The sequence below is a fragment of the Carassius carassius genome, chromosome 11 (assembly GCF_963082965.1).
Source record: "Carassius carassius chromosome 11, fCarCar2.1, whole genome shotgun sequence".
Lineage (NCBI taxonomy): Eukaryota > Metazoa > Chordata > Actinopteri > Cypriniformes > Cyprinidae > Carassius > Carassius carassius.
This window is the reverse complement of record NC_081765.1, coordinates 14,956,109-14,982,419: the sequence shown is the minus strand read 5'-3', so window position 1 is coordinate 14,982,419 and position 26,311 is coordinate 14,956,109. Positions and strand designations below refer to the sequence as shown.

General features: G+C 38.6%; 2 protein-coding genes across 3 annotated transcripts in view; both read right to left on the bottom strand.

The window, feature by feature from the left end:
* Positions 1-8,682: 8,682 nt before the first annotated feature.
* Positions 8,683-11,512, bottom strand: LOC132152818 (terminal nucleotidyltransferase 5C-like). The gene is made up of 3 exons (XM_059561717.1): positions 11,494-11,512; positions 11,219-11,343; positions 8,683-9,973 (listed from the first exon to the last, which is right to left on the bottom strand). Exon 3 carries the CDS (start codon positions 9,959-9,961, stop codon positions 8,792-8,794), a length of 1,170 nt encoding a protein of 389 aa, XP_059417700.1. The 5' UTR covers positions 9,962-9,973; positions 11,219-11,343; positions 11,494-11,512; the 3' UTR covers positions 8,683-8,791.
* An 8,164-nt stretch (positions 11,513-19,676) lies between these two features.
* Positions 19,677-26,311, bottom strand: part of LOC132152822 (mannosyl-oligosaccharide 1,2-alpha-mannosidase IB-like) — an 89,938-nt gene continuing 83,303 nt past the window's right edge. For both annotated transcript variants that reach the window (XM_059561722.1, XM_059561720.1), the window contains 5 exons: positions 24,799-24,914; positions 24,485-24,704; positions 24,048-24,220; positions 21,148-21,263; positions 19,677-20,768 (listed from right to left, as the gene is read on the bottom strand). In XM_059561722.1, the coding sequence (XP_059417705.1) occupies positions 20,636-20,768; positions 21,148-21,263; positions 24,048-24,220; positions 24,485-24,704; positions 24,799-24,914 (758 nt within the window). In that variant the 3' untranslated portion in view covers positions 19,677-20,635. The remainder of the gene's footprint in view (positions 20,769-21,147; positions 21,264-24,047; positions 24,221-24,484; positions 24,705-24,798; positions 24,915-26,311) is intronic.

Genomic DNA, 26,311 nt, shown 5'->3' with positions numbered 1-26,311 from the left:
AAATTGAACCAGTATAGCTGTACTTTTATGACACCACTCACCAAACACTGTTTTCTGTAAGACATATATATACACAAACACACACTTCTATCATGACCTTTGTTTTTAATCATTAAAGCAGTGCTGGTAAGGCAGCAGTCAGTCCAGCAGAGTGCCAGTGTGTCTGAGGTTGCTGCATGTGGTGAGGAAAATGAATCTGTCTTTAACAGAGCTCTCACTACGTCTGAGGGGTCAGCAAAGAATTGCACTGGACTGGACAATATTGCTATGGCTTTACACTGTGAATCAGACCGATCATCTTCAGGAATCAGCAGGGGTATCTGGGAAACAGAGACATGGCTGTGTGTCTAATCATCACTGGATGGTCTGCAGGCTTACAAGAGCTGTCCTTAAATATCCCTCCTTACAGTCATCATTTAATCAAATGCATTCATTACCTCATATAGCCTATTCATACTACATTCATTCTCTGTTCCATGTGTTTTCCAATCATTAGTTTGGACATGATTCATGCGCACAAAATTCTGTGTCATTTTACTTTGCTTCATGCCAATCCAAACCTGTAGGTGTTTTTTTTTTTTTCGTCTGCACACTCTGCAGAACACTAAACAAGAATGTTGGTATTCGAAATGTTTTGGTACCCATTGACTTTTGCTGTATTTTTTCAGTCAATGGGAATGGAAACCATTTGGTTACCGACATTCTTCAAAATATCTTCCATGTTCTGCAGAAGAAAGTTATACGCTTTTGGAATGACATGAGGGTGAGTCTGAAGAGATTTTTTATGTTTAGATGAACATTCTTTATCACAATGTTTGCCGACATCCTGATGTATTGTTGCACTAACTAAAAGCACTGTGATCCAGAGAGAAATATTCTGAAGTGATCCGGTTTGAGCAGAATGAAATGAAACAGACTGATTGGCCCTATAGTCAGCAGGATGATTAATTGGGTGAAACAACGTAGAAGCTTGCGCTCTTTTATTAGTGCTGGAACTGAAACTGTGGCATTGACTAGCCCAGACCATCTGCTTCTTGTCCTGCTCTTGTCCGTTCTGATGCTGCTGAAGGAGGGCAGGAGCGGGTCACTGTGCTGTGAGTATCACCGCTCAGTGGGGGGCAGCAGCACCCTTACTACATTTCTGGGTTCTTGATTCATAATGTAGAATATTTATTGTAGAATTCTGACTGTAAATGTTTCTGGGAAATGATATTCACGCGTGGAAGGTTTAAGCGCGATGATTTTTACAGCAGGAAACTTCATGAAAGTGATGATACAAGCAAACACGAAGTCATTTTTACTGACTGACATTTATACGGAATCTGAGGTTGTAACTCCACAAAAGCGAGGCAAATTAAATAAAAAACAAATTTGCTTTACATGCCTGCCATATTTGATACCAGTTCATAGACATAAATCAAATATGAAAGATGACATTCGGTAGAAACAGGATCCTGGCCGTATCTCATTGCACATTGTCAGGGTTCACAAGACAGTCAGGAAGTGCTGCATGCAGAAATCGGTTGAGGATTTTATCAGTCCATTAAAAGGACCATGCATATTATGTTTTGCTTTATTTTCTTTCTGCTTAAAACAGTTCCGCTGTTTGTCATTCTCAATTTTTATCTTTTCACTCTCTTTGTGAAAATTGCATGATTTTTTTGTCGATTATCGATATATATATATATATATATATATATATATATATATATATATATATATATATATATATATAGGCCTATATATAGATAGATAGATAGATAGATAGATAGATAGATAGATAGATAGATAGATAGATAGATAGATAGATAGATAGATAGATACATACATACATACATACATAGATAGTCAGTTAGACTTTTAGTCTTGATAGCAAGACTACTTTAATATACAAAATTTGCAGTATGATTTTATGTAGTAGCTATTATAGACTATGAATAGATCATGTGGGTGTGGCTCAGCGTGAAGCGAGTGGGGAGCCTGAAGTTGTTGCTCACAGGTTTCTGAGTACAGTCAAACAGGGGGAGGTGCAAACGAACTTTGAGAGGTGTAATAAGATTGTTTCTGAGAAATGCTGCAGACAATGTCGAAAAACCCAGCTTTGGTAGAGTTTACTCCCCCTTACCCCCACTCCACCCCACCCCTCTTATTCTCTCTGTTTCAGCCACAAGAACATCTGGCATCCTTCCCTTCGTCTCTCACCTGTTTCTCAGGACCTTGAGCTCCTATAAATGGCACCTCTTGAAAGATGTTGATGCAGGCAGTTAGTGTTTGAGCAGCCTGCCCATTTCCTGGCCAGGACAGACAGTTTGCTTAAGCTGCTTGATTTCTCAGAGGATTGAGAAGTTTGCCAGTTGCACCTTCTGCTTCTGTCAAGCTGAACCCCTGTGAATCTCGGCAGCCTTATGAGAACGCCATGGGAATATGCTCTGCATGTAATGCTCAACATATCATCACAAAGAGGATGTCAAACACACAATAATGTGTTTATCTGTTCTTTTAACTGCTCTTGATACAGGAGCAGAGCAGTAACCATTACATATTAACTACATACAATTTATAACCTGGGAAACAGACATTTTCTTCGTTCCATACTAATTACAAAACTCTTATCTCATTTTTTGCCTCAAAAACACAGTGGGTCCTAAAAACAACTAACACAACAACAGTTTGATTGATAGTTTTGTGGGAAGAAAGTCTCAGTATTTATCTTTTATAGTCTTGTAATGGTTCACTGAAATAAAATTTAGGACTAATTAAAAGTTGATCTGACAAGAGGCATAAATTTTATGAAGAAACACATGCTATCCCCAGCATAACCTCTGTGTGCACAGAAACCTGGCATGTTTTCTGCAACACACAGGCTGTTCTCTGCGCAATCAAATGGCCCTTATGTAGAACGGCTGGTTATTTCAAACAGGGAACTTTCTCTCAGCCATATGTCTCTTATAAATTATAGCAGTCCTACTGGAAAGAATGGAGAGAGGGATTCTCTAGATAATGTGCGGTACCGCTGTAAAGATTGTGCTGTGTGCTGTGCTTTCATTGTTTCACTATACATGTTTCTATCAGCACTGTTCCAGAAATCAGTCATTGTTGGCCAGCCATTTTCACTCATTATTGTTGTGGCAGTGGCCTCCTGTGACTGAGCACCGGGACTTAGTGGGAACATGAGCTCTAACTGTCCTGGGCCTTTGGTTATCAACAAAAACGAAGTTTGCCCTCAAACATGACTCACAAGCCCTCAAAAACACCCACACTACAACATAGTCTTACACACAGGTCAAAAACCTTATTTTGGCAATCTGGTATCATTTTACAGCTTAGAGCAGATACACGTTTCAGTAAATATAGCAGATACATTGAAATTCAACAATAAGCTGTAAGATTTCAATATATCGTAATATCATGTATGCAGATGATACACAGTTGTTTGGCATTGCTGGGTTGTGTAAATGAGGTCAAAATTTGGCTTTCAAATAATTTCCTTAAGCTTAATGAACGGAAGTCAGAGATAGTAATATTTGGCCCACCAAAAGTGAAAGATATGATAGCCTCTCTCTTGGGTATAACTGTGCAAGACAGCGTGAGGAATCTGGCTATTATAATCAAGTCATCCCTTAGTTTTGAAAAACAGATTCAATCCTATTAATGGTTTTTAAAGCACGCCACAACTTGTCACCAGTATATATCAGTAATCTTTTAGGATTTTTTACATCAGCCAGGACCTTAAGATCAGCAAAACTGTTGCTGCTGTCCATTGAACTAAAAAGAAGTCAAAGGGTGACAGAGCCTTCTCAATAGTTGCTCCTCAATTATGGAATAGCCTCCCACTCTAGATTTGGCTGGCCTCTGAAGACTGCTGAAGACCTGCTTGTTCAGCTTGGCTTTTGAGGCGGGGGGAGTTCTTCAGAATTTCTCTAGGTGCGTGTGAACATAGGGTATTGTTATGGTTCTGTTGTATTTTATCTTCCTGTATATTCTGGATTATATATTTTTGTATACGGTCTACGATTTTACAAAGTTATAAAGAAATAAAGTTGAAAAGATTATTTTTATTGCACTGCTGTAAAGAGATCTTACAGTACAATAGATGAAAAGCAAAGGAAAAGGTCAAATACCAATGAATTGCATATGAACACACAACAGGATATAGTCATCTCAGTTCTGCAAATAAATAGTACATGTAAGGAGTACTTTGCTAAAAAATCAGATCAGCAGGTACAGTATGAGTTTGAAGGCTTCAGTATTTACTGTACATATTTAAAAAAGTAAAAGTTCTCTCATCTTAAGTACTGCTACTGTTCTGTCGTTATATTTGATCTGTAAGTAGTATTGAAAGCCTGTAGGCCAACTGTCCTAATGCACAAGAACATGAGCTATAGCGCTGTGTATTTCATCAGAAATAAATGTACTTTTACCCCATCCCCTTCAGTTCTCGTTCCCCCTCTTCGTCCTCTTTGTCCCCCACTGGTAGGATTCATTTTCTGAATCAGATACAGTAATCACATGTGCTCCTTTTTATATAAATCTGAGATTCTGACTGCTGTGTCATCAGTTTTGCTACTGAATATTCACGGATATTCATGGATAAATGTGTGCTGTTTGAGTTCATTTTGTGATTCTTGAGGTTAGTTATATTGTGTGTTTGTGTTTTCTGAATGAGAACACGGTTAAACCTGTGCAAAAGGATGACATTCTTTCATAAAGTTTTACAGGAAACGGAGCACATTGGAGCATGTGAAATGGGTTTGGAGAAATGTGTCTTTGTTCCAAGAACTGTATGAATGGTTTGGTAAATTGTGCCAAATGACTCAAATGTTTGCAATCAAAAAAGACTGTAATGTGCATCACAACTAAGAATTTAACTTTCTCTGATAAAAGCCAAAGCAGAAAGCTTAAAATAAATATACTTAAAAATAATTGTTAATGAAAATAAATAATTTAATTTTCTTAAGTTTTTTTTTTAACCTACTCACCTTATAAATTATAAAAACACATTAAAAGCATATGTATAGATTTTACATGATACACATGTTGATATTTAGAAATAGATTTACTTTGAACTATATTTTTTAAGTGAACAAATAAATAATGCAATTTAAATATCATATCCAAACAGGGAAGTCAGATGCATTTAATAGTGAGCAAGCTGATCCTTAATATCTGTAAGCAGAAACGGGTCCGGAAATTTCCATACACCGTTAGATGTTTTTAACTGGAATACAGTGTTAGGATAAATGGAGACACGTGGTCAAGAAAGAGGGGTAAATAAACAGGCTTTCAACATTTTCAAATGTCATTTAGCATACAAATAAATGTAAAATCAAATACATGTACCGGTTACAGGCTCACTAAAGGTTTGAAAGTTTAGCCCAGTGTGTATATCAGCCTCAGAGACTGCTGATTCATACTTGTGCTTTTAAGGGCGGTGAGATGAACTGCACAGGGGCCAGAGAGCCCTTGGGAATGAACACCTCAGTGAACCAAGATCATTCAAACACTTCAAACTATCAGTCTCCACCATTACAAGAAAACACTGGAAGAAAGTGTCCCTCAATCTCAAACAGCAAATCCACTATCATAAACATCACTAAAGTTGAAAAATTTCATACATTTTACTATAGAACAATCTAGTATATTTTTATTTTCAAAAGCAAAGAACATGAAAAAAAGAATGGGCTTTCAATACTTTATTTTCCCCTTGATACACATTTTCCTTATTCTCAATTCCATTCAAAGGAAAATTACAGTGAGGTAAAAGTGCTGAGAAACAAAATGGCATAATGAATCTACATCATAAATCATCACACCGACATAACCATTTCAAAATAGTGCGACTTCTTCCATTTTTCATTTTTTTTTTTAAACTCACAATCATTAGCATCCTTACAGACAAACGACAAATAATCACAGAAAAACGTAAACAAAATCTGCTGAAATCCACATCACAAAAGGGCTTCAAAAAGGCCTCGAATCATCAATAAGACTTGCATTTTAGACAAGCATGTCCAAATCCAATAAACCTCCCCTACACACAGTTACAGATGCATTCAGAGTTACCAAAGCTCCAACACCATTGTCTACTGAATAAAATAACACTGGGGAATATAGAATTACAGCTGACAGAGGGGACACAGAAAATAAAAAGAACGGGGAGAAGAAAAAAAAAAAAAAAAAAAAAAGACGGTTTCTTTTTATTTTCATACATGATCCAAAAAAAAAAAAAGAAAGAAAAAGACAGATAAAAGGTGAGATTCTGTTGACCAACCACTACAGATCATACAAACTCTTACACAAAGGAAAACCAGTTCTGAAATAATAGTACTTGTTCCTGATGAGCTAACATTTTATTTACTTTAAATTCCTTAGTAATACAATGCTTTTCAAACGGTTTCACTTTTCAGGAAAAGTTGTTACCCTCAAGAGACACTGTAGCCCTTTATCATGTCCCTGAGACACCAAAAAAAGGGCACCTGATAGCTTGTCACAAGGCCTGTAAGGTGCATTCAATGACATAAGTATTTAAACAATTTGTCCTTTTGGACTGAGAATGCAGCCTAGTGCACAGTACTTGCTTTTGTTAGGAGGGTGACATTGAAAAGACGTGACAATGACTCAGAACAACTGGAATGACTACACAACTACAATTAAAAAAAAAAAAAGCTAGGTGTGACATGAGACTTAAATTCTTATGTCATGCATTCTCCTCTGCCCTTGTTAAATGGACCAGCAAAAAATTTAAATGACACCAAATTGTAGCTACAAGGTCTTTTCATTGGTTTCATGTGAAACCCAAACGGGTCCCTGCAAAAAAAGGCACATGTGCGCTATGTTGCTGGTTCAGACATTGGTCCACAGTCTGCATGTCCCAAAAACAGAGAGAGGAGGAAAAAAAAAAAAAAAACACACCCGTTGGCCATAATACTAAACAAAAACAACATAACAGTAAAAAAAATCCATTCTAGCTCATTGTGCTTTGGGGTGTAATCCACTAAATGGGAGGCCATGTGACCAGTCTCTCTTTACCCTTGAAGTCTGTGAGTGCAGATAGGGGAAGGAAGGAACGTAGCTCATGGTTATCTGGTGGAAGTACTTGTACAAGCTGAAGCAGCAGGAGCTGTGGTGCATGAGTAGAGGCAAAGAGGAAATCTGAGGGGCAGGGGCAGCTGTCGGCCATTACATAAGAGCAGCAAACAGAGTACTACCCTTCTCTGAACAGATGAATGTTGAAAGAGGAACTACACGTGGGCCATGATGGGGGGCCAGGACAAGAATAGACGGTCACATAATTAAATAAGACTAATAAGGTCTAACATACAAAAAACATGGAACTGGCTTAACCCAACTGACAACTGCAATGTTCCTTGGAGCCATTATATCAAAATCACTGACAAAGGACCAAGACAGGAGACATCGAAGACCAATAAATATCAAGAGCAGCAACATCAATTAGATCCAAAACTGGAAAGGAATCCACACTGACATGCGTTTACGTCCATGTGAATGAGCAAGGGTATATCCCGCAGATACGGCAACCCCTCTCAAACCTCAATTACCAGAAAAGGCTTTGTGACATACCAGCATTCACCCCTCATCTACAGTGACGCTAGTCAGAAGGAAAAACAGTTGCCCAACTAGAAATTCCACCCCACATGCCGTCCATTCAAGGCACATCCCGAGAGCTGCAGGAAGGGATAATTTTAGAGTGCTGTGACACCATTTGGCTTGGCTAGGCTGTTAGCTGGAGGAGGTCTTGTTACACATAGCAGTGCGAAGTCTACTAATGGTCACAAAAAGCTCAGGAGGACATATCGTCCAACAGCTGAACCTTGTATGGACAAACATGTCCTCTCTACCCACTTAAACGCAAACAATGTTAATGAGAGATGAAGGAAGGTTTACCCACTAGAGCTGAAGATCTTCATTAATAGTCTTCATAAAAATAGACCGTTTAACTGCGCTCACTGCTCTATGGGAAAGGGAAAAGCATATTTTTGTACATGCTGCAGCCAAATTCCAATTTCAGTCTTACCTTCGATGTAACTAGCAAGACCGAACAAGTTTACAAATGGCACAAATTCTCAAAAACACATGGTAGAACACAAGTCATCTTTATGCATTCACACAGCAAACTAAAGCACATTGCTATGAATACTGTAACATGATTCTGTTCACATTTCTATTTGAGAACAAAAAGAATTTAGCTGCCCACCAGTGTACCAAAAAAACGAACAAAAACTTATTTCACCTGTGCTCACATTTTTCATATCTTTTTCTTTCAATTTTTTTACTTTTTATTTTCCTCTCCAAATTTCCAAGAACATTATTTTTTTATTTTTTTGGCCTTTTTATTTTGTAACACACAGGAAAAATATTAATTTGTCCCAATATGAATCTTCCTTCATTTTAAGGTTAGAATATATTAAAGGCACTATGGGAATTGTTTCTCTTCAATATGGAAAACAAAAAAAGGTTATTCTCTCAAGCCAGGGACAGAGAGAGAGATGAGAGCAAACATATCTGAAACTTTAGAATATTAAAGTAAAAAAAAAAAAGAAAAGAAGAAAAAAAAAAAAAAGAAATTTGACTAAAATATATAACTTTGAATCAGCAATGTCTTTGCACCTCTGCAGAGAAGGAATTAAAAGAAAAGAAAACAAAAGAAAGGAAAGGAAACGCTTGTCATTTTAAATATCCTTTATGCCTACAGAGGGAAACATCCCTTACTGCCATATCCGGCTCTCTGGCCAACTCATGGATTTTGTTGTTGAACAAGCATCTTTGAGTCTTAGTTACAAGGCAACCAAGTTGGAATGGACTGGTTACAAGAGGCCACATAGTAGTTGTTGAAGTTCAGGTCTCTGACGTACGGAGCCGGCTGGTAGTAACAGGTGACGCTAGATGCATCAGGTATGGCATTCTGCTCGGCGAGCACCCGAAACGCCATGAGCGAGATGAGGTTAAGCGTCTGCCGCCTCTCATGTCCCATGAGACACACGGTGCTCTCGTTCACGACCCGTCGCAGGATCATGAGGTAGTTGTACTTGCTCTTCTCCTCACCGACAAAGTGGCTTTGCAGATAAGCCTCCAGTTTACGCTGTTGCTCACCAATGTCGGGAAAGTCAATGAAGAAACGGGAGCACATGTAGCGCTCCAGGGCCTTAAATTCATCTTCATCTGTGGGCTTAAAGTCCCTCACCAGGAGGTTGCAGTATTTGAGCAAACCACCTCCACGGATCTCCTCCGGCCGTTTGGTGGCGATGATCTTGTTCCTGAGGTGGTCCAGAGCCACAGAAAAGTCGCCGTACACACTCTCCCCAACCACAGTAGGGTGAAAGTGCCGGGACATTGGGTTTTCTGAGAAGTCATAGTATGACAGAACGGAGTCCAAAATGATCTGAAAGGAGTCCACGCTGAACTCAAACTGTCTCCGGATCGAGTCCACAAACTTAAGTTCCACATTTCGGCCGTTGTTGTTTGACAGTGAGATGAGGGACCAACGATCCTGCTCGGTGTACACTTTGACCAGCTTCTGGACATAGGCCTCTTTCAGAGTCATGGGAGTGATCTTCTCTTTGTTCACCCCCTCTGGCAGAAAGTCCAACAAAGTGCTCAGAACCACATCTTTAATGAGCTGGAACTCTTCTTCCCGAGGAAGGTCTACCCTGAAGATGACATCCAGGTCTTTGTAGCTCCAGCCGATGTCCTTCACCAGCACGTGGCTGGCAGTGGAGCCATTCAGACGTACATCTTTGACCATGATGCCCCTCAGCTCCAGACGGGTCCTAACCATCTGAACGATATCCTTCAGCCGGACCTCCAGGGTGGGAAAGTTGCCACGTCCGTGAACTGGCACGGCCTCCATCAGCACGCCGTTCAAGCGGCTCACTTGATCCCAGGTAAGCACACTTTGTGACTCACTTTCGCTGCTGGATGAGGCTGAGGCCATGTTTGCCATCTATGCAGTTTTCTGGAATAAAAAATAAAAATCTCTTAAAACTATCTAGAGTAAATATTTAGTTAGATAATTAGCTTCAATTTAAATAAAACAGTGTACTTAAAGAACATTACAACATATAGAACTACCAAATATTGCAACAAGTGTAACTGCATCATATAATAATTGCTGTTAATGGTGTTCATTGTCTGGTTGACTACATCTTGTATTAATTTTTCTGAAAACTTCTGCCAGATGCACATAAACTGACAGTCACCACTGACAAGCTACTACTAAATATTGTAGAAAAACCTAATTTTCTGTAAAATATTATTAAATTAGGATCATAAAAAGCGCTTTACAAATAAACTTGAATTGAATTACATACAATGTTCAACAGGTTCACCACCACTCTCTCATAACAGAAAAGCTAACAATGATTCACAGGCTTTCCAGAAGGCCGAACAAACTCCAAACAGAAACTGAAGCATTTATAGTGTGACACACTCAACTGCTCCTCAATTAATTCAACGTGATTCCCAATAGAAAACATCCAAATCAATCCTAAAAGAGCGCGGAGCAATCACGCACACTAAAACTTAGACACGTCTAAACCAAATTACATTCATGGCTTAAATATCTGGTCAGTATATCACTATAGAATGTGTACAGGATTCCCATCATCATTTTAAAACAACCAGATGAAGAATTTAAAGGATACAACAAGATTAAATAAAATAAAAGTAAAATATAAAAAGTTTGGTCTTAGAAGGACAATTTATCCTATTGGTAAGTTCTTTTTATTTTTTTTAAATAAACGTGTTAGAAATTTTAGATTTGTATCTTATGTTGGAATAATAAAAAAATTATTGGTTGCAATATGATGAATTTTACATATAAGACTTTAAGATAAAGATACATGGCGGTCTGCACGCGAACTCAACAATATACATTTTATCATAACCACAACTCAAGTAAATAAAAGCAGAAAAACAATGTTACAAACACAACGCATTTAGTTGGAAAATCAAAAGGAGTTATTTAATCAGAGTAAGACGTATAGATAAAAACAATCTTTTAAAACAGCGCACGTGAGATCAAAATGCCACAAAACTGCGCGAGATCAGCGTTCAAACTAAGCAAACCAAATACAAAGTATGCATTAAATCCAAAACGCAAACTTTTTGTTTGCGTTTTGGTGAACCGTCCGACTGCATACGAATCACAGAGATCCAACGCGTTGGTATCGAGTTATAATTATGAATTATGTCCACCTACTGTTTTCAGGAAATCCTCTTGAAGTGCTCAGCAACGTGGTCGGCACAAAGTAGTGGATGTCAAACAATGTTTTTCACCAACACCTCCATCCATCCGTTCCGTCGTCAAACCCTCGAGCTTCAGTTCTGAGGAACACCACGCGCGCTCTCTTATAACTGCCTACTAAACAACCTGCTTCTCCGCACCTCCACTGCGCACTATTTTTCTGAAGCCTTGCCAGCAACACACACATAAACATATTTATTTTATTTAACAGTCATAAATAATCTACTTACCATCACTCCCATGTTAAGCCTCGCAATACAACACATTTATGGAATAAGGCTCTATATGGAATTCAAAAACATACGGCGTTCTATTCGCTGATATCAATGCGCCAGGCAAGGCCTGTGATTGGCTGAAGAGGTTTTCGTGTTGCCAGGCGACCACAGGCACGTGTCGAATTTGACGTCCGGTTTTTGCAGGTTATAACTATCTGGAACACGTTTGGTAACATGAGGTTTGAGATTACTTCGAATATTCAGGATTTTCTTTTTCAGAAAGTGCGTTAGGTAAACTTGGCTATCAGTTAAAATATTTAAAACCCTCAGCCTCTTCTTGTTGTCAGAGTGGAAATTATACAACAAATAAGACAATTCGCTAATGCGTAATAAAGGTAAATAATGAGCACACCTGTTAAAACAAAATATAGGCCTATATATATTTTTTTTTCATTTGATGATAAAATAAACGACAAAAATTGTGGGCTAGGTGGAGGAGATGTGTTGTAGCTTGCATTTGTAACAAAAGCATCTGTGCATCTCTCCTGAAATTCTGTTAAGTGTTAAAATATTCAAGAATGTAGTCTGGTAGGTTATACTGCAGAAATATTCACATATACAGAGTGATAAGTATTCGTTACACTATGGACAATCTAACCCTCACATGGTGACAGATCTGTTCTTATCAGTATCAGTAAAGTAAGAGCAAAACAATTTATGATCAATTGATATTGTAAGGACCTTTTCTAAAATTATTCTGAACATGGATTCACTATATTTGTAAGGAAATTTGGCCCTCAAAAACATGCCCCCACACAAATGCTCTTTTTTAGGTGGTGTCCTTCATAACTGAGAAAACAGACACTAATTAGTGATTTGTTTTGGAAAAGCTGGATCTGCAAAAAAACTCAATTATTACATAAATTTACATTTAGTCTATAAAGAATGAGCCACGCTGTGGTGAGTGTCAGTGAAATTGTGGATGGCGAGAGGAAAAGAATAAACATGACTGGGGAAAACACAGCATCAGCACATATACAGCATGTCGCTGTAGCTGCTGAGTAAATCAACAGACCTAGTGCAGCCTCCAGAGGAAAGATGAGGGAGGGATATTCCGGTCTGTAGGTTCCTTCTGAATCTTTTCTTAGCAATGATGTGGGTATAAATTACACGAGAAAGCGAAACAGGAAAAGATTGCTCAGTTGCATTGCGAGGAAACTCCAGTTTTGTCTGCTGGGTCTCTGAACCACGATTAATTTTGTGAATGGCAGAGAAAAGAGAAAGAGAGAATGAGACGGCAACAGAGAGAGAATTAGAAAATGGATCTGAGGGACTGTCCTAACAGTTTTGTGTTAATCTAACATAACGTCAATAGTGAGGACTTGCTATTATTATATGAGATAAGAAAACAATTATATGAAAAAAGATGCTATTCCCCGAGCCACTGACATTTATGATGGGAGCCTCTGATTCATACACACACAGCAATCAACATTAAAGATTGTTTTAGAGAATTGCACAATATTTTATACATTTGAATAAAATTCCAGCCTTGACAGCAAAGCAAAGTTTTACCTTAGTCAAGCTTATACTTCATATGAAGGGTTTGTTTCAGATGTTTTTTGCAGATCCACAATTATGCATGAGGCTCGTCCAAACAGGATGATGCATTTACATATTAAAATGAGGATGAAGCATGAAAGACGTGTATGTACAAAAACTAAGAGCATCTGGATTATTTACTACACAAACTGGTTAGTAAGTTTTTCTTAGTTGATTTTTTTTTAACAACTTGATTACCTTAAAAAAAGACATGAGTCATTACCATAAGAGAAAAAGAGAAGGCGAAAGGAGGCGGCAGAGGTCATGAGCCGGGCGTTATTTGCCCTTTCAACAACCCTAGAGCTCTATCACAAATGTTTGCCAACAACATCACATAAAAGCTCAGAAGAAAGTCACACCTAAGACTAATTAATAGTTTAATATATTTAAATCATAAAAGTTTCTGAATTATTTGGAAACTGAACCATGATCTGTCAATCCCTTATTGGATTTGCTAAACTGAGAACAATCACATTGAACTGCCAAACCAAAGTTTCTTTTAGCATCAGTCAAATAAACAGCACCAAACATCATGGTTAATATCTTTTGAGAAACATCTTATATACATGAAGTCTTAGGAGGCTAAGCAAGCATTTTCTTTCACAGATGGACTTAATAGAATAAATAAACTTCACAGTGAGTGCTGAATTGAGTAGAAATTAAGCATTAAGCAGTGTTTTGTTCAAAGGTGAATGTCATTTAGTTTGTGAGGAGTGGCAATGCCACCTGCTGCAGCTGGGCTCCGCGCCAAGTGGAAATGACTCACTGTCCATGCTCCGGATAGTTCACCAGTGGCCATTAACACATTAAACACACTGGAGGCGGTGTACACGCACATACGGGCCATTAACAGATTAAACACTCCACTACGTTTGCAGACATCCACGCAATTGTTTTTCCCTTGTCTATCAGTTCGATGACTCATGGAGACCGTCATAATCCTCTTTCCTGTGACATCAGAAACTCTTGGAGATCTACTGATTCAAATTCAGACCTCATAAAAAACTTAAACATGATGCAGAGGGTCTCATGCATCTTCAGAAGAGAGGTCTGTTTAATAGCAAAAAGATGGATAGAGCACTTGCTCTCAGCTGCTGGACCAATTCAGCTGTCAGCTGGTAGAAGCTACAGTAGCTAAAGGGAAAGTTCACTCCAAAATGAAAATACCGTCACCACTTACTCATGTCAATCAAAACCTGTATGACTTCATTTCTTCTGCAGAACACAAAAGACATTTTGAAGAATGATGGAAACGAAGCAGTTTTGGTGCACATTGACTTCCAGTGCAGAAGGGGGTGAAGAAACTGACATTTTCATAGAAAAAAAAAAATAGTCATACAGGTTTGGAAGTACTTGAGGGAGAGTAAATTATGACAGAACTAATTTCTTTGGGGGATTTTTTTTTTCTATTAAATCAGGCCGATGGCTCAATGACATGACATTATTTTTTGGCCAGAGTATTAATTTATTAAAACATATATAAAAATGCAAGTAATAAATAAATAACACCTGATAAAAAAAGAATGCAATTCTTGTAAAAAAAAAGAAAAAAAAGTTGTCTGTACTTTTTTGTACTTAAGTATTTTGGAATGAGGTGGAAAAGAAACACACACCAGAAAAACAGGAAATGATATCACAGCAAGAACCCCTGTAGACCATCATAACTGTGTCAAGGTTCTCTTAAAGGAGCTATGTGGAGGTTTTAACTTAAAAAAAAATCTTTAAGATAGAGTTTTCATTCGTACATGTATGACCCAACCATGATGTAAAAAAGAATGACACCTCGACTGTCCACCACGGTTGCCTCTATCAGCCTGTAGGCTCAATTGTGTGTGGAGGAGTCGGGCCCGAATTGGCGCGAAAATTCACAAAATGTGACGTCATGCGCGTTCTCGCCTACTTGGGCTTACAACTGTACGGCACACCAGCCATTGTAGTAAGCAGCGGTAATAGTGTTTTCAAATGGACTCTGCGGATGGAAAGAAGCAATCAACATCCAGCACAATTCAGACACCCACGGACACTCCTCCTAAGTAAAAAAAAAAAAAAAAAGAGCGTGCGCACTAAGAACAAGCATGAGACTGGCTGCAGTTCCTCTAACGGCCACTGGTGTCAGTAACGGTTAGAAATTTCAGAACCTACGCAATGCTCCTTTAAAGTCTCTTAAATGATCAGAAAATTTGACATTGTGACAAGACAAGATTATTTCAGGTTGTGAAGACCGTATCATGTGGCACAACACCACAAAAACGTAATATTTATGAATTCATAATTCAGCATTTAAATACTTTTGAAAATATTAAATTTTTACAAATTTTTATTACATTTCATTAAACTGTACTGTTATGATGAGACGTATTGTGTATGGTCTCTCTCTCTCTCTCTTTTTCTCTCTCTCGCTTTGTCACTCATGCAGGTTGCACCCATAGACAGTAAAAGAAATGGACCGAGCGACCCCATTGGAACTCAATTGAGACAAGTGGAGCCCATTTTAGCGATTTTTAGCACTTCCGTTTCTGACGCGCAGACTCAAACTAAGCTTGATGACGTCAGCAACCTGTCTGACAGATGTAAATCTTCTAGTAGCTGTGCGTGCAGACTGCCATCGTTAATCTTGCAGAGACGGCGAGCTTGAGCGAGGAGTTCTTTGGTGTGAGTGAGCAGGAGTAAGTATTCTGATTAATTATTTTGTATAGTATTTTAAAATGGACTTCTCTCTTGATGTCTCCCCGATTGCCTGCGAGCTTCTCCTCCTGTTTGTACGGTAATTTCTCTACTGTGCGACAGAGAGTAGAGTGGTTATGACGCAATCGTTAGCCTATTTTTACAAAAACTGTTTCTACGGGGCCATAATGTAACATAGAAGGTAATGGAGCCCTTTATACATTGTCGTGTATCTTTAGAAATAAATAATGGACAAATGGAGTCTTTAAACGCCTCAGATGTAAAGTTATTCGCTGTCAAAGTGACGCCAAAATGAATGGGAGTCAATGGGAATGCTAACGCAAGTGAAGTTCTGCTACAAGATGCACGCGGCCGACTTCAACTTCCGGTCGACTTCCTTCCCGCCTGGTTGCACCTCCCTAATTGAACGTGTCGAGAATGTGCCCCGTGGTTGGTCAACCTGGAATTGCGCGTCTTTTAAAAAAAGAGGAAGAGACGTGGATCCGGCAGAGAGAAAGGGGACTGTTGTTTCATTCATTGCGCTGTTGTTGAAATTGTTGTTGTTGTTTTGTTGGAAAGAGAAATCTCTCAGTGTATTTATTGTCTAGTTACTTTATACCCATTTGTTGTTCTTTGTCTTATTTTTTTAAGCGTTCTGTGAACGGTTTTTCTTTTAACACTCAACGAGTGTTTCGTTCATTATTATTATTATAGTAAATATCACTACTGCAGCACAGAAACCATAGGGGTTGGAGTGCCACTTTTACTTTATTGTGAACATACGTTTTCTCCTGTTTTTTGGCTAGTTAGGGAGTCAGTTCAGTCTGTATTTTTTTTGTTTTCTTTTTCTTTGATAGGATAATAAGTTTCTCTAAAAAAAAGGTAAATTGAATTTTGTTTGTTATTTTGGCTCTCTCAACCTTGAAGGTAATTTGCTTCCTTTACATGTCTTGTGCTGCTGTTCTCCAATTTGAACAACTTGTTTCAAAGTAATTAAAGAGAAAGAAACAAGAAGTCAGTTGTATCGTACATTATTTATGTTATTCTCCCACCTGGGACATAACAGTACAAAAGTTTGGTACGGTGTTGGATCGCCACCTGTCCTATTGAAATCTGAATGCTGAAGCAAAACCAGTTTAGAGCTATTACACACTTAAAGACTCATCATTGTTAGAACTTTATAATAACAGTCCTGAGGAGTCAAGATCAGACAACAAACATCATCTTATGTAGCTTATCATTCAGGAATAACATTGGCATGTATAACAAATACGGCTGTGACCATGTTGTAATTTGAATTTTCAAATGTGTTTAATACCACAGAATTACAACACACCCAGGGGAGAAAATATTTGTAAAGATATTTCAAATATGCAACATTCAATTTGACAGCCTTACTCTAAAACATTATTTGCTTGAAGGAATAAGATCTTTTGTTTTCACAGTTCCCTTTTGCTAACCTGAAGAACACAAACAGCCACTTGATGCAGGCAGACACAGGAGTATGTAAAATAACCAACAGGATGATATACCAATGACAAAATGCAGTTATTCTATTTCTCTTCAGCAAGGGGTATGTTAGAGTACTGAAAATGAAGTTATATTTCAAGTCAGAAAACGTCAAACTGGCGCTCCATATGCTCTTCTGAAAGTCAAATCTCTCATGAACCAGAGGCACTGGAGCCCTCTTTCCGCGTGTGTAATCGCTGGCTATCATTAGTAGAAGCTGCCAACTGACTTACCTGGTTCACAGTGACCTTGGAGCTTTTTTTTTTTTTGCCAGGTTCTCCAGGTTCTTATCACTCCCTGCTTTAACCAGAGCGACAGATGACTCCGTAGCCGAAGTTGACCCTAAACTAGACATGATGAAACCCATTCTGTACATAAGATTCAACATTTGTTCTTGCTTCCGCTGAAGCACAAAATACTCTTTGTATCGTTCTCAAATCATGCTGGATAACATGATCATCAGGGTTTTTTGGAGTCTATGAAAACTAATTTTTTTTTTATTAAATTAGGAAAATGTAAAAAAAAAAACAAGCATTTCCATTAGAGTTTCCATAGAGTCTTGGACCCGAGTGCATGCGTGGAAGGAGAAATCCATCATAGTTCAGCATCTGTTCAGCAGATGATACGGCGGGGTCACATTGTGTCACTAGGACTGTTGAAAAAGGGCAAATGACACCTGGCTCATGACCTCTGCCTCCTGCTTTTGCCATCCATCCATCCTGTCCTGTCATACTGTGGTCAGACTAGACAGCTCAATGACAGAGGACAGATTAGAAAAACAAACAAACAAAAGGACATTCCTCATGTTTGCCCTCAAATCTGCTGCTTCTGCAAAAGAGAGGGAATAACAAGCTCACACGTGTGAAATACTGTTTGCAATGGTGATGACGTGTATGCTGAGAGCGGGGTAATGTGCCAGGACCAGTTCACCATGACCTATAATATCAATGTGCACTGCCAAGAGTAAAGGAGCACGAAGGCCTTAAAATAGATGAAGCCTCTATCAATGACATTATTACTGAAATAACTGAAATGTACATGCTGTAGCTAGATTGCATCTATGTGTAAGAACAGTTGCACAGGGTCACTAGAGCTTTAGACCAATGATTTTCCAATTTTCCACTCATTCATAATTATGGATGAATAATTAAAAACATGTTTTTTAAGAGATCACAGAAGCATATTTCCATATGTCAAGCATCAAAATATATAATAACTTGTTTGTCTCTTATAATAAAGTTTACTGTACAAATCCATCCTGTGGTACGAATGCGGCTCATTCAAAATTCAGCTCTTTGAGCCCTACGTGAACATAAACGGGAAATTATATTCACAACAGAAACGGGAAAGTTGAGAGATGTTTTATATCTAGAAATTGGAAACTATGAAACTCAACTATAAAATCCTCTGCAAGTCTTTTATAGGAATCAGCAAGAAAAGACCTGACAATAAAAGCTTGTTTTGTTTTATCCCGGTCACTTTTTTTAATCTTTATTGAATTTGTGTGGCATTTTAAACATTTACAATTTTTTTATTTTATTTATTTTTTTCTCAGTAAAAATACAAATACATTAGACAGTTTGTCAAAACTCACCCAGCAATGACAGGGAAGAGTGTTGGCTTGGTCATTAGTCAAAGTCATGTTACTGGGAGAAAAGAAAAGAGAAATGACACGTACAGGAGCAGCCGGACAGCGCTGCTGCCATCTAGAGAGGAGGAGAGGACATGGGACGAGAGGTTTAGAAACTGAGGAACTGAAATGATGGGATATAAAGAGAAGGAAGCTAATCGATGACACCCAGCATCCCATCAGTGATCCTCCAGTCTTTTTGACCGACTGATTCTCACAGTTTCTTCATTACCCCAGATGATCAAATAAATAGCTTTTCCATCTCTGGTCAACTACATGAAACTTTCTGAGGATGAGGAAGAGCACATCTTCCAAAGAGACTGAATCAATATTCACTGAAGGTCAATTAAACAAAATAAATCGAATCGAATCAAACAAAATACTTCGATGTTGGCTGCAGGTTGTGTTTAATCATCTGATATCAGAAATCGGTTGCTCTGTCTGCCACCGCCGTGTTTCAGAAAACATGTCCAGGGACATCCAGAGTGTTTACAGCCCGGGACTGAATAAGTCATGTTAAAACTCACATTAAATATTCAGAAGTATGCATTTGACTAATGAAAACATCCAGAAACCGGAATGACCAAAAAAAGTCTTTGACCTCAGTTCAAGAGTATTCCCAGGTCTAAAACATCATATGTCACAGGCTTAGTTGTTATGAAATTATATTCAAAATCCTTGCAGTTTTTTGTGCTCTGTTTACTCTGGGTGTCTTGTAAAGGGCACACCGTGTATTTTATCAACTCTAAACCCCATATATATAAATCTCTACCTTGTTGGCTACAGTTAGTGGTAAATCTTGGCTGTTGAAAGAATCTGGTCTGATCTATCGACAAATGAAAACAAATGATGATGGCCATGAGCATTAGCATCTAAAGCACCGTGACTTTTACCCACAAGTTACAGTTACTCAAGTGTTGCAAAATCAACCATCAGTCCATCTGTATTTCAGAATGCAGTATGAATGACATTCTGGGCATTCACAATGGATGAAAAAAAAAAAAAAAAAGATGGGAATGGAACAATGCAGAAAACGCAGGTTTCTGGAATGACGGTGGTGACTGTGTCACAGACAGCAACTGTTCGATAGCAGCATTTGTCCATTTTTACCCGAAAACCTTAGAGAGACACCGGAGAGACTGTTTAAAGAGAAATGCTGGAGAAAAGAACATTCCTGGGTGCTTCTGGCCTAAATTCAGCCTCGGCTGGAGAAGGATTTCACAGGAGGTCACATCCAACATCTGGCATCTCCAGGAGCCCAGCTCAGAAAGAGAAATACTCTGAAAGCGGTCTGGTCAGAGAACCATTTATCCATCATTTTGAAGTGGTTTAGCACTGAGCTGATGATATGAAATGCCGCCAAATTGGAGAGAAAAAAAAAAAAAAAAAAAAGAACAAATGAACTTGTTAAAATCCTTCCCCAAGTGAGAAACACACCTCTATTTCAGAGGGTCATTTAGTCTGCTAATGCGTGTACAGTGTGTACGGACATGTCAGACCAGCGGCCATAAGAGAGAGAGAGAGACACGATCAATCCAGCAGTCTGTCCTTCAGAGAATATATGAGAGAGACATAGATAAAGAGAGATGGGTCTGTTCTGGTCTCTTCCGTTCACTGCAGTCCCTTGATTCACAGTCCGGGAGGTACAGTTCATTCCTCTCCTTTGCACTGGCAGCTGCTGTCTTTCACAAGGAGGGAGGTGTTTAGAAAAGGGGCGAGCGAGGGGGAGAGCGCCCCCCCGGTGAGTCCGCTCTACCGCTGGGTCTCGCTGCCAGGCAGGGTGATGTTGCCCAGGTGCAGGACGGGCAGAGGATGGGCCTCTGTGTTAAACACCCAGTTCTCAAGAGGCAGCAGCTCATCGCTGGAGAAAAGTAGATAGAGATACCTACAAAAACACACGCAAGGTTCATACATTTAAGCTGATACCGACACCAAACTGGGTCATGGATCTGATGTATACAACTCAAACACATCTGGTGCTGGGGAACTGTTTCAGTGACACCAGCAGGTGGCAGTAATGACTGGCTGGAATGTCTTTCCACTCCAATTTACTTTGCAAATTCCACTTTGTTTAGCTGACAGTCACTGTTTTTCACATGTGTAGCCATATGTTGCATTATGTTAACCATTACAGTAATAACTGAGCATTATTTCATTGTTTTATATACAATAATAATGTGTACTAGCATAATGAACAAACAGTAGTGCTACTTTAACAAAAGAGCTTCAGCACATTGTATTTTAGTAAATGAAATGATTTTTACTTGAGCGTTTCAGCCAGGAAGAAGCTTTGCTGGACATCATCGTAGGTGGGGTTGGAGGAGTAGACGTCTTTAACACCAGAGAATCCTCCGCTTACTCGGCAGTATTTATCTATAGCCTGCAGAAAACACAGAGAAAGTCTGGAGTCAGTAAGAGCTCTCGCTCTCTCTTTTTTTTTAAATAAATGAATACTTATTCAGCAAGGATGCATAAAATATATTAAGCAGCACAACTGTTTTCAGCACTGATAATGATTAGAAATGCTTATTGAGCAGTAAATCAGTACAATGCAGAAAAATAATTGCTTTACCAACTCAGGAATAAATTACATTTTCAAATATATTCACATATAAAACAGTTATTTTAAATTGTAATATTTCACAATATTAATTTACTGTATTATGCTACTGTATATTTTAAAAAAAACACCATAACCCCCAAACCTTTGAACAGTAGTGTATATATAAAATTACATATAATTATAATAACATTATACGTCCCCATGACAACTACATTGTTTATATTTTTTTCCTGAATTTTGGTCTACTTTTTCAACTGAATATTGGAGCTTAATGTCAGAAATATCTCCACAAATGTGATGTTCTGGAGAAAAGAAGAAAACCCCGGCACATTAGATGAACGTTTGATGGCAGTTAAAAGATGCTCGAGTCATGACTATGTCTTTGATTTGAAATATGCACATATCTTACATCAGTGAGGGCCAGGCTATTCTTCTTAAAATTTGATTAAACCATATAATATCTTGCATTTTCTGATAAAGTCACCATCCAACTGGTGAGTAACTCAGGCTAGCTCAGTTCCAGTACCATTTCCTGTGCTTTAGCCCGGTAAGATCAGTATGTGCTATATGAAGGGAAACCCTGTCCTAATCACCACTTTATGACTGAAAATCAAATCAATGCATGACTGTGTACTCGCAGTAATGACAAGCCAAAAATAGAATATATATGAAGCCACTATATTTTCCTGGCCTTGTTCTCCAAGAACCAATAATGCTCCATTAGTGCTGTTCCAACCTCTGCAGGCAGGAGGGATGCAAGCCATCTGTGCCACGAAAACATGGCATGATGTGTTCACCTACCTGGAGCATATCAGCCTGAAACAGCTGCTACACGGAGGACTCACCTCACACGGATCTAACACAACAGCAGCTGGCCTGAAGCAGCCTCCAATGAACCCATTCAACAGAGAATCACCTAAGACTTGCAGCTTCATTTCCTTGATTTTCTATTTAGATCAAATATCTTTAAAACATTAATTATAACCTTTAGCCAATCTCAAAATGCCTTTCCATTTTTTTCAATCCTATACCTTCTAATGTTATGAAGCCTGAATTTACTTGTAGCATTTAAAACAATGGATTTTAGTTTTTTTATGTATATAAATCAGAGATGACCAAACTAAAAAAAAAAAAAAAAACTAATTTAATTGACCAAATCTATCAAACTATATTATAAGAAAATATATAAAATAAAGAAATGTAAACAACTAAAAATATATATTTTTAAATCGAATTGATGAATGACATGTTTTGTTTTTCTTAACCGATCCTGGAGATAAGAGTGGACTCCAAACTGATAAACATAATACCGTTTATCTGCACAAAGAACAGTGACAGGAACACAAAGAGAAGAGACGGTGAGACTCTTGAGATCCTGGAAAGAAACGGGCACAGAGAGCTGGAGACAGAAAACGATCAACTTAAAAGAAAAAATGGAATTTCGGTGACTGGGAACAAATGAGCTTTATTCTGTTCTCTTTCTCCTTTTACAGAAATGGGTTAAAATGAAGAAGGGAAGAAAAGAAAGAGCCCAGGCACCCAGCGGCTCATCAAAAGAAGCCCAATTGCAGTGAAGCAGTACTGTACCGGCAGAACAATGACACCCAATCAGAGAGAACCCAATGACATTCCATTCTCAAGAGCACTTTAAAAACACAAACACATTCCTTACAGGTCTACACAGCAAAGATCTCACCCGAATAAGAGCGACATGAAAATAGAGGAAAGGATAGATCTAAAAAACAGTGATAAACAGATACAGTTGGAGAAGTAACATGACTATTACGAGCAGCAAAAAGATGCCACAGATAGAGCGACTGGGACTACAGATGGATACCAAAGAGATGAGATGTGGGTTTAGATACTAAGAACATCCTGTGCCGCACACAGACCGTCTGACCTTATTCTGTCTCTGATATCCAGCTGAACTCTGATGGCTCGAGATACCAGTCCTGTTTGTGTTCCCTGTGCCCTAGCTTTGAGCCGGTGATTTTTGCACAGGCACCACTCAAAAAAGACTCTTCTCTTACAGAGTTAAACTGATATTGAAGTTCTGGCTTAAACAAAAAGTTATTTTTTTTCTATTATTTACTTATGACTTATTATGATTTTTTGTCATGTTATGGCAGATTTAAAAAATCTGAAACAAATAAAAGCAAAATCCAAAACCGTTTTTGCCAACGTTTAAACACTGTTGAGATGTTTATTGAATACAGGCATCTAAACTTTATAAATGCAGAGTATGAAATATGGATAATATATTTTTAGGGATTACATGGGAATATAGATGGGACCTTTATTATTGGAAAACACACTTATAAGGGGCTTTTAAAGGTTTAAATCATTGCCGTCATCCAGTGCTATCACTTAAAATCGCTATTATATGATGGCAAAAGTAATCGAAAATCTTGGAAAGCAGTTTCTACAATAAAAAAATCCAATATTTAGTTGTAGGCACTCCTTTATGAGGATATTCGATACATTTGATATTCATCCAATATTCACTATTAATGGATTTTCCAATTAACCACAAATCTCCATTGGAATCTTTACAGCGATTTTTAAAAAGGGACAAATGTGTATGAATGGAAAGGTGCTGACCTGCGCAGCTTCCCAGCCCCACTGCCTGTATTTGGGATCGTGGGTAAATCTCCACATGTACCAGTACGTCTCGATGACCTCAGGCCTCAGGATATAGTATTTCTCGTTCTGTCTCACAGCCACTGCCTCCAGCCCACTGTCGAACTTAAAGGCCTCTGGACCGAGCTTCAGCACTGCAAACAATGAAAGGTTTATGCATTTAGTACTAGTAGTTCAACCTTTGGCTCTCATGGTGAAACTATCTTTCGGAGAGCTTGTTGTGTCTGAGCTGCAATCCATCAATGTCTTTCAGTCAAGTTATGTGAAACAGAAACGCCATACTCTGAAAATAACCCGTAGTGTTACCATGGCAACAAAACCATGCTACAAATGAGTCCAAAGATCTAATGCGTTTATTTCATACCCTTCATCTCTCTCGTCCCCTCTTATTCACTAACCAGTGCGATCGTAGCTTTCATGGCAGGTGTGTGCAATCTCTGCTCCGAGCTGCAGATAGTGTCCAGCTTTATCATCCGGCGACCCATCAGCCCCCAGGGCAAACATGCCCCCAGCAAAGCAAGTCAGGTGACCCATCTTACGCTCCAAGTGCCCGTTTTTCCACTCGCCAATGAAAGTAAGGCCACCGTTGGACTTCCGGATGAGGTGGCGCTCGATAGCCTGTAGGAAGAGAGAGAGAGAGAGAGAGAGAGAGAGAGAGAATGAACAAATGATGCAGCATGAAACACCACACTAATTGCCATGGCAACCTCACCTCGATGGCATCATCATAGGTCTTGCGTGCCTCTGTGTCCGTTTTATCAGACATTATCCAGGCCTTCAACAGGTACTCGTAGAAACTATCACCCAGTCCACCTACTGAGGTGTGATCTGCAGAGCAAGAGAGAGAAACAAGATAAGACGAGGTGAGAATTCAGATTTTCACAATATTCACTTTTAGTAGTTATACACTATTATCTTTAGATTAAGCAAGCTTTATAAATTCTTCAAAATTACAAAACTAGTTTAATTAGATCCTAGTTTTAAAGGGTTAGTTCATCCAAAAAATGAAAATGATGTCATTAATAACTCACCCTCATGTCGTTCCAAACCCGTAAGACCTCCGTTTATCTTTGGAACACAGTTTAAGATATTTTAGATTTAGTCCGAGAGCTCTCAGTCCCTCCATTGAAACTGTGTGTATGGTATACTTTCCATGTCCAGAAAGGTAAGAAAAACATCATCAAAGTAGTCCATGTGACATCAGAGGGTCAGTTAGAATTTGTTGAAGCATCAAAAATACATTTTGGTCCAAAAATATCAAAAACTACGACTTTATTCAGCATTGTCTTCTCTTCCGGGTCTGTTGTGAGCGCATTCAAAAAACTGCAGTGACGCTGCATCAACAGCGTCGTGAACGCACTCACAACAGACCCGGAGGAGAAGACAATGCTGAATAAAGTCGTCATTTTTGTTATTTTTGGACCAAAATGTATTTTCGATGCTTCAACAAATTCTCTGATGTCACATGGACTACTTTGAAGATGTTTTTATTACCTTTCTGGACATGGACAGTATACATTTTCAATGGAGGGTCAGAAAGCTCTCGGACTAAATCTAAAATATCTTAAACTGTGTTCTGAAGATAAACGGAGGTCTTACGGGTTTGGAACGACATGAGGGTGAGTTATTAATGACATAATTTTCATTTTTTGGATGAAATAACCCTTTAAACTCCTAATTTTGTGAAAATGCATTCATCTGGAGCCAAGACAGGCCTGCTATGATTCTTACTTTTATTCTGCTTGCTCAGTTTTGGTTACTCTGTTCAAAGCTCAGTCTTTTAATGTGCCTGAATGCTGCTATAAAAGTGTATTCAGGCTTGACACAGACCCTCATTACAATAAAAATGTGCAAGTAAGCATCTTATTGCGGGCATTTATCCAGTGTGGACACACCCCAGCACACACCTAATCACTTATAAACACAGCCATAGAGTGTGTGTTCCACTTTGACACAGCTAATGACTCTGCAGAGTGAGTGTGTGTAAAGTGTGAGTGTTTGACAGGCTGGGAGTCATTTGTGCCAGTAATGGCTTGCAATGGGAACCTACAACAGAACATGTAAACAATCTGTGTTGAATTGTTGGAGAGAGCTGTAGAAATAAAAACAGAAATATTGAAGACATGGACACAAACAATAAATTATATATAAAAAAGGCACTAGGTTGGAGCCATGGTTTTCGTAGTTAGCTGACCTTGAATTGTGATGGTCAAGCGGGCAAAGAG

Excerpts from the sequence above, each read along its gene's own strand:
- LOC132152818 (XM_059561717.1), bottom strand. The coding sequence starts at position 9,961 with ATGGCAAACATGGCCTCAGCCTCATCCAGCAGCGAAAGTGAGTCACAA.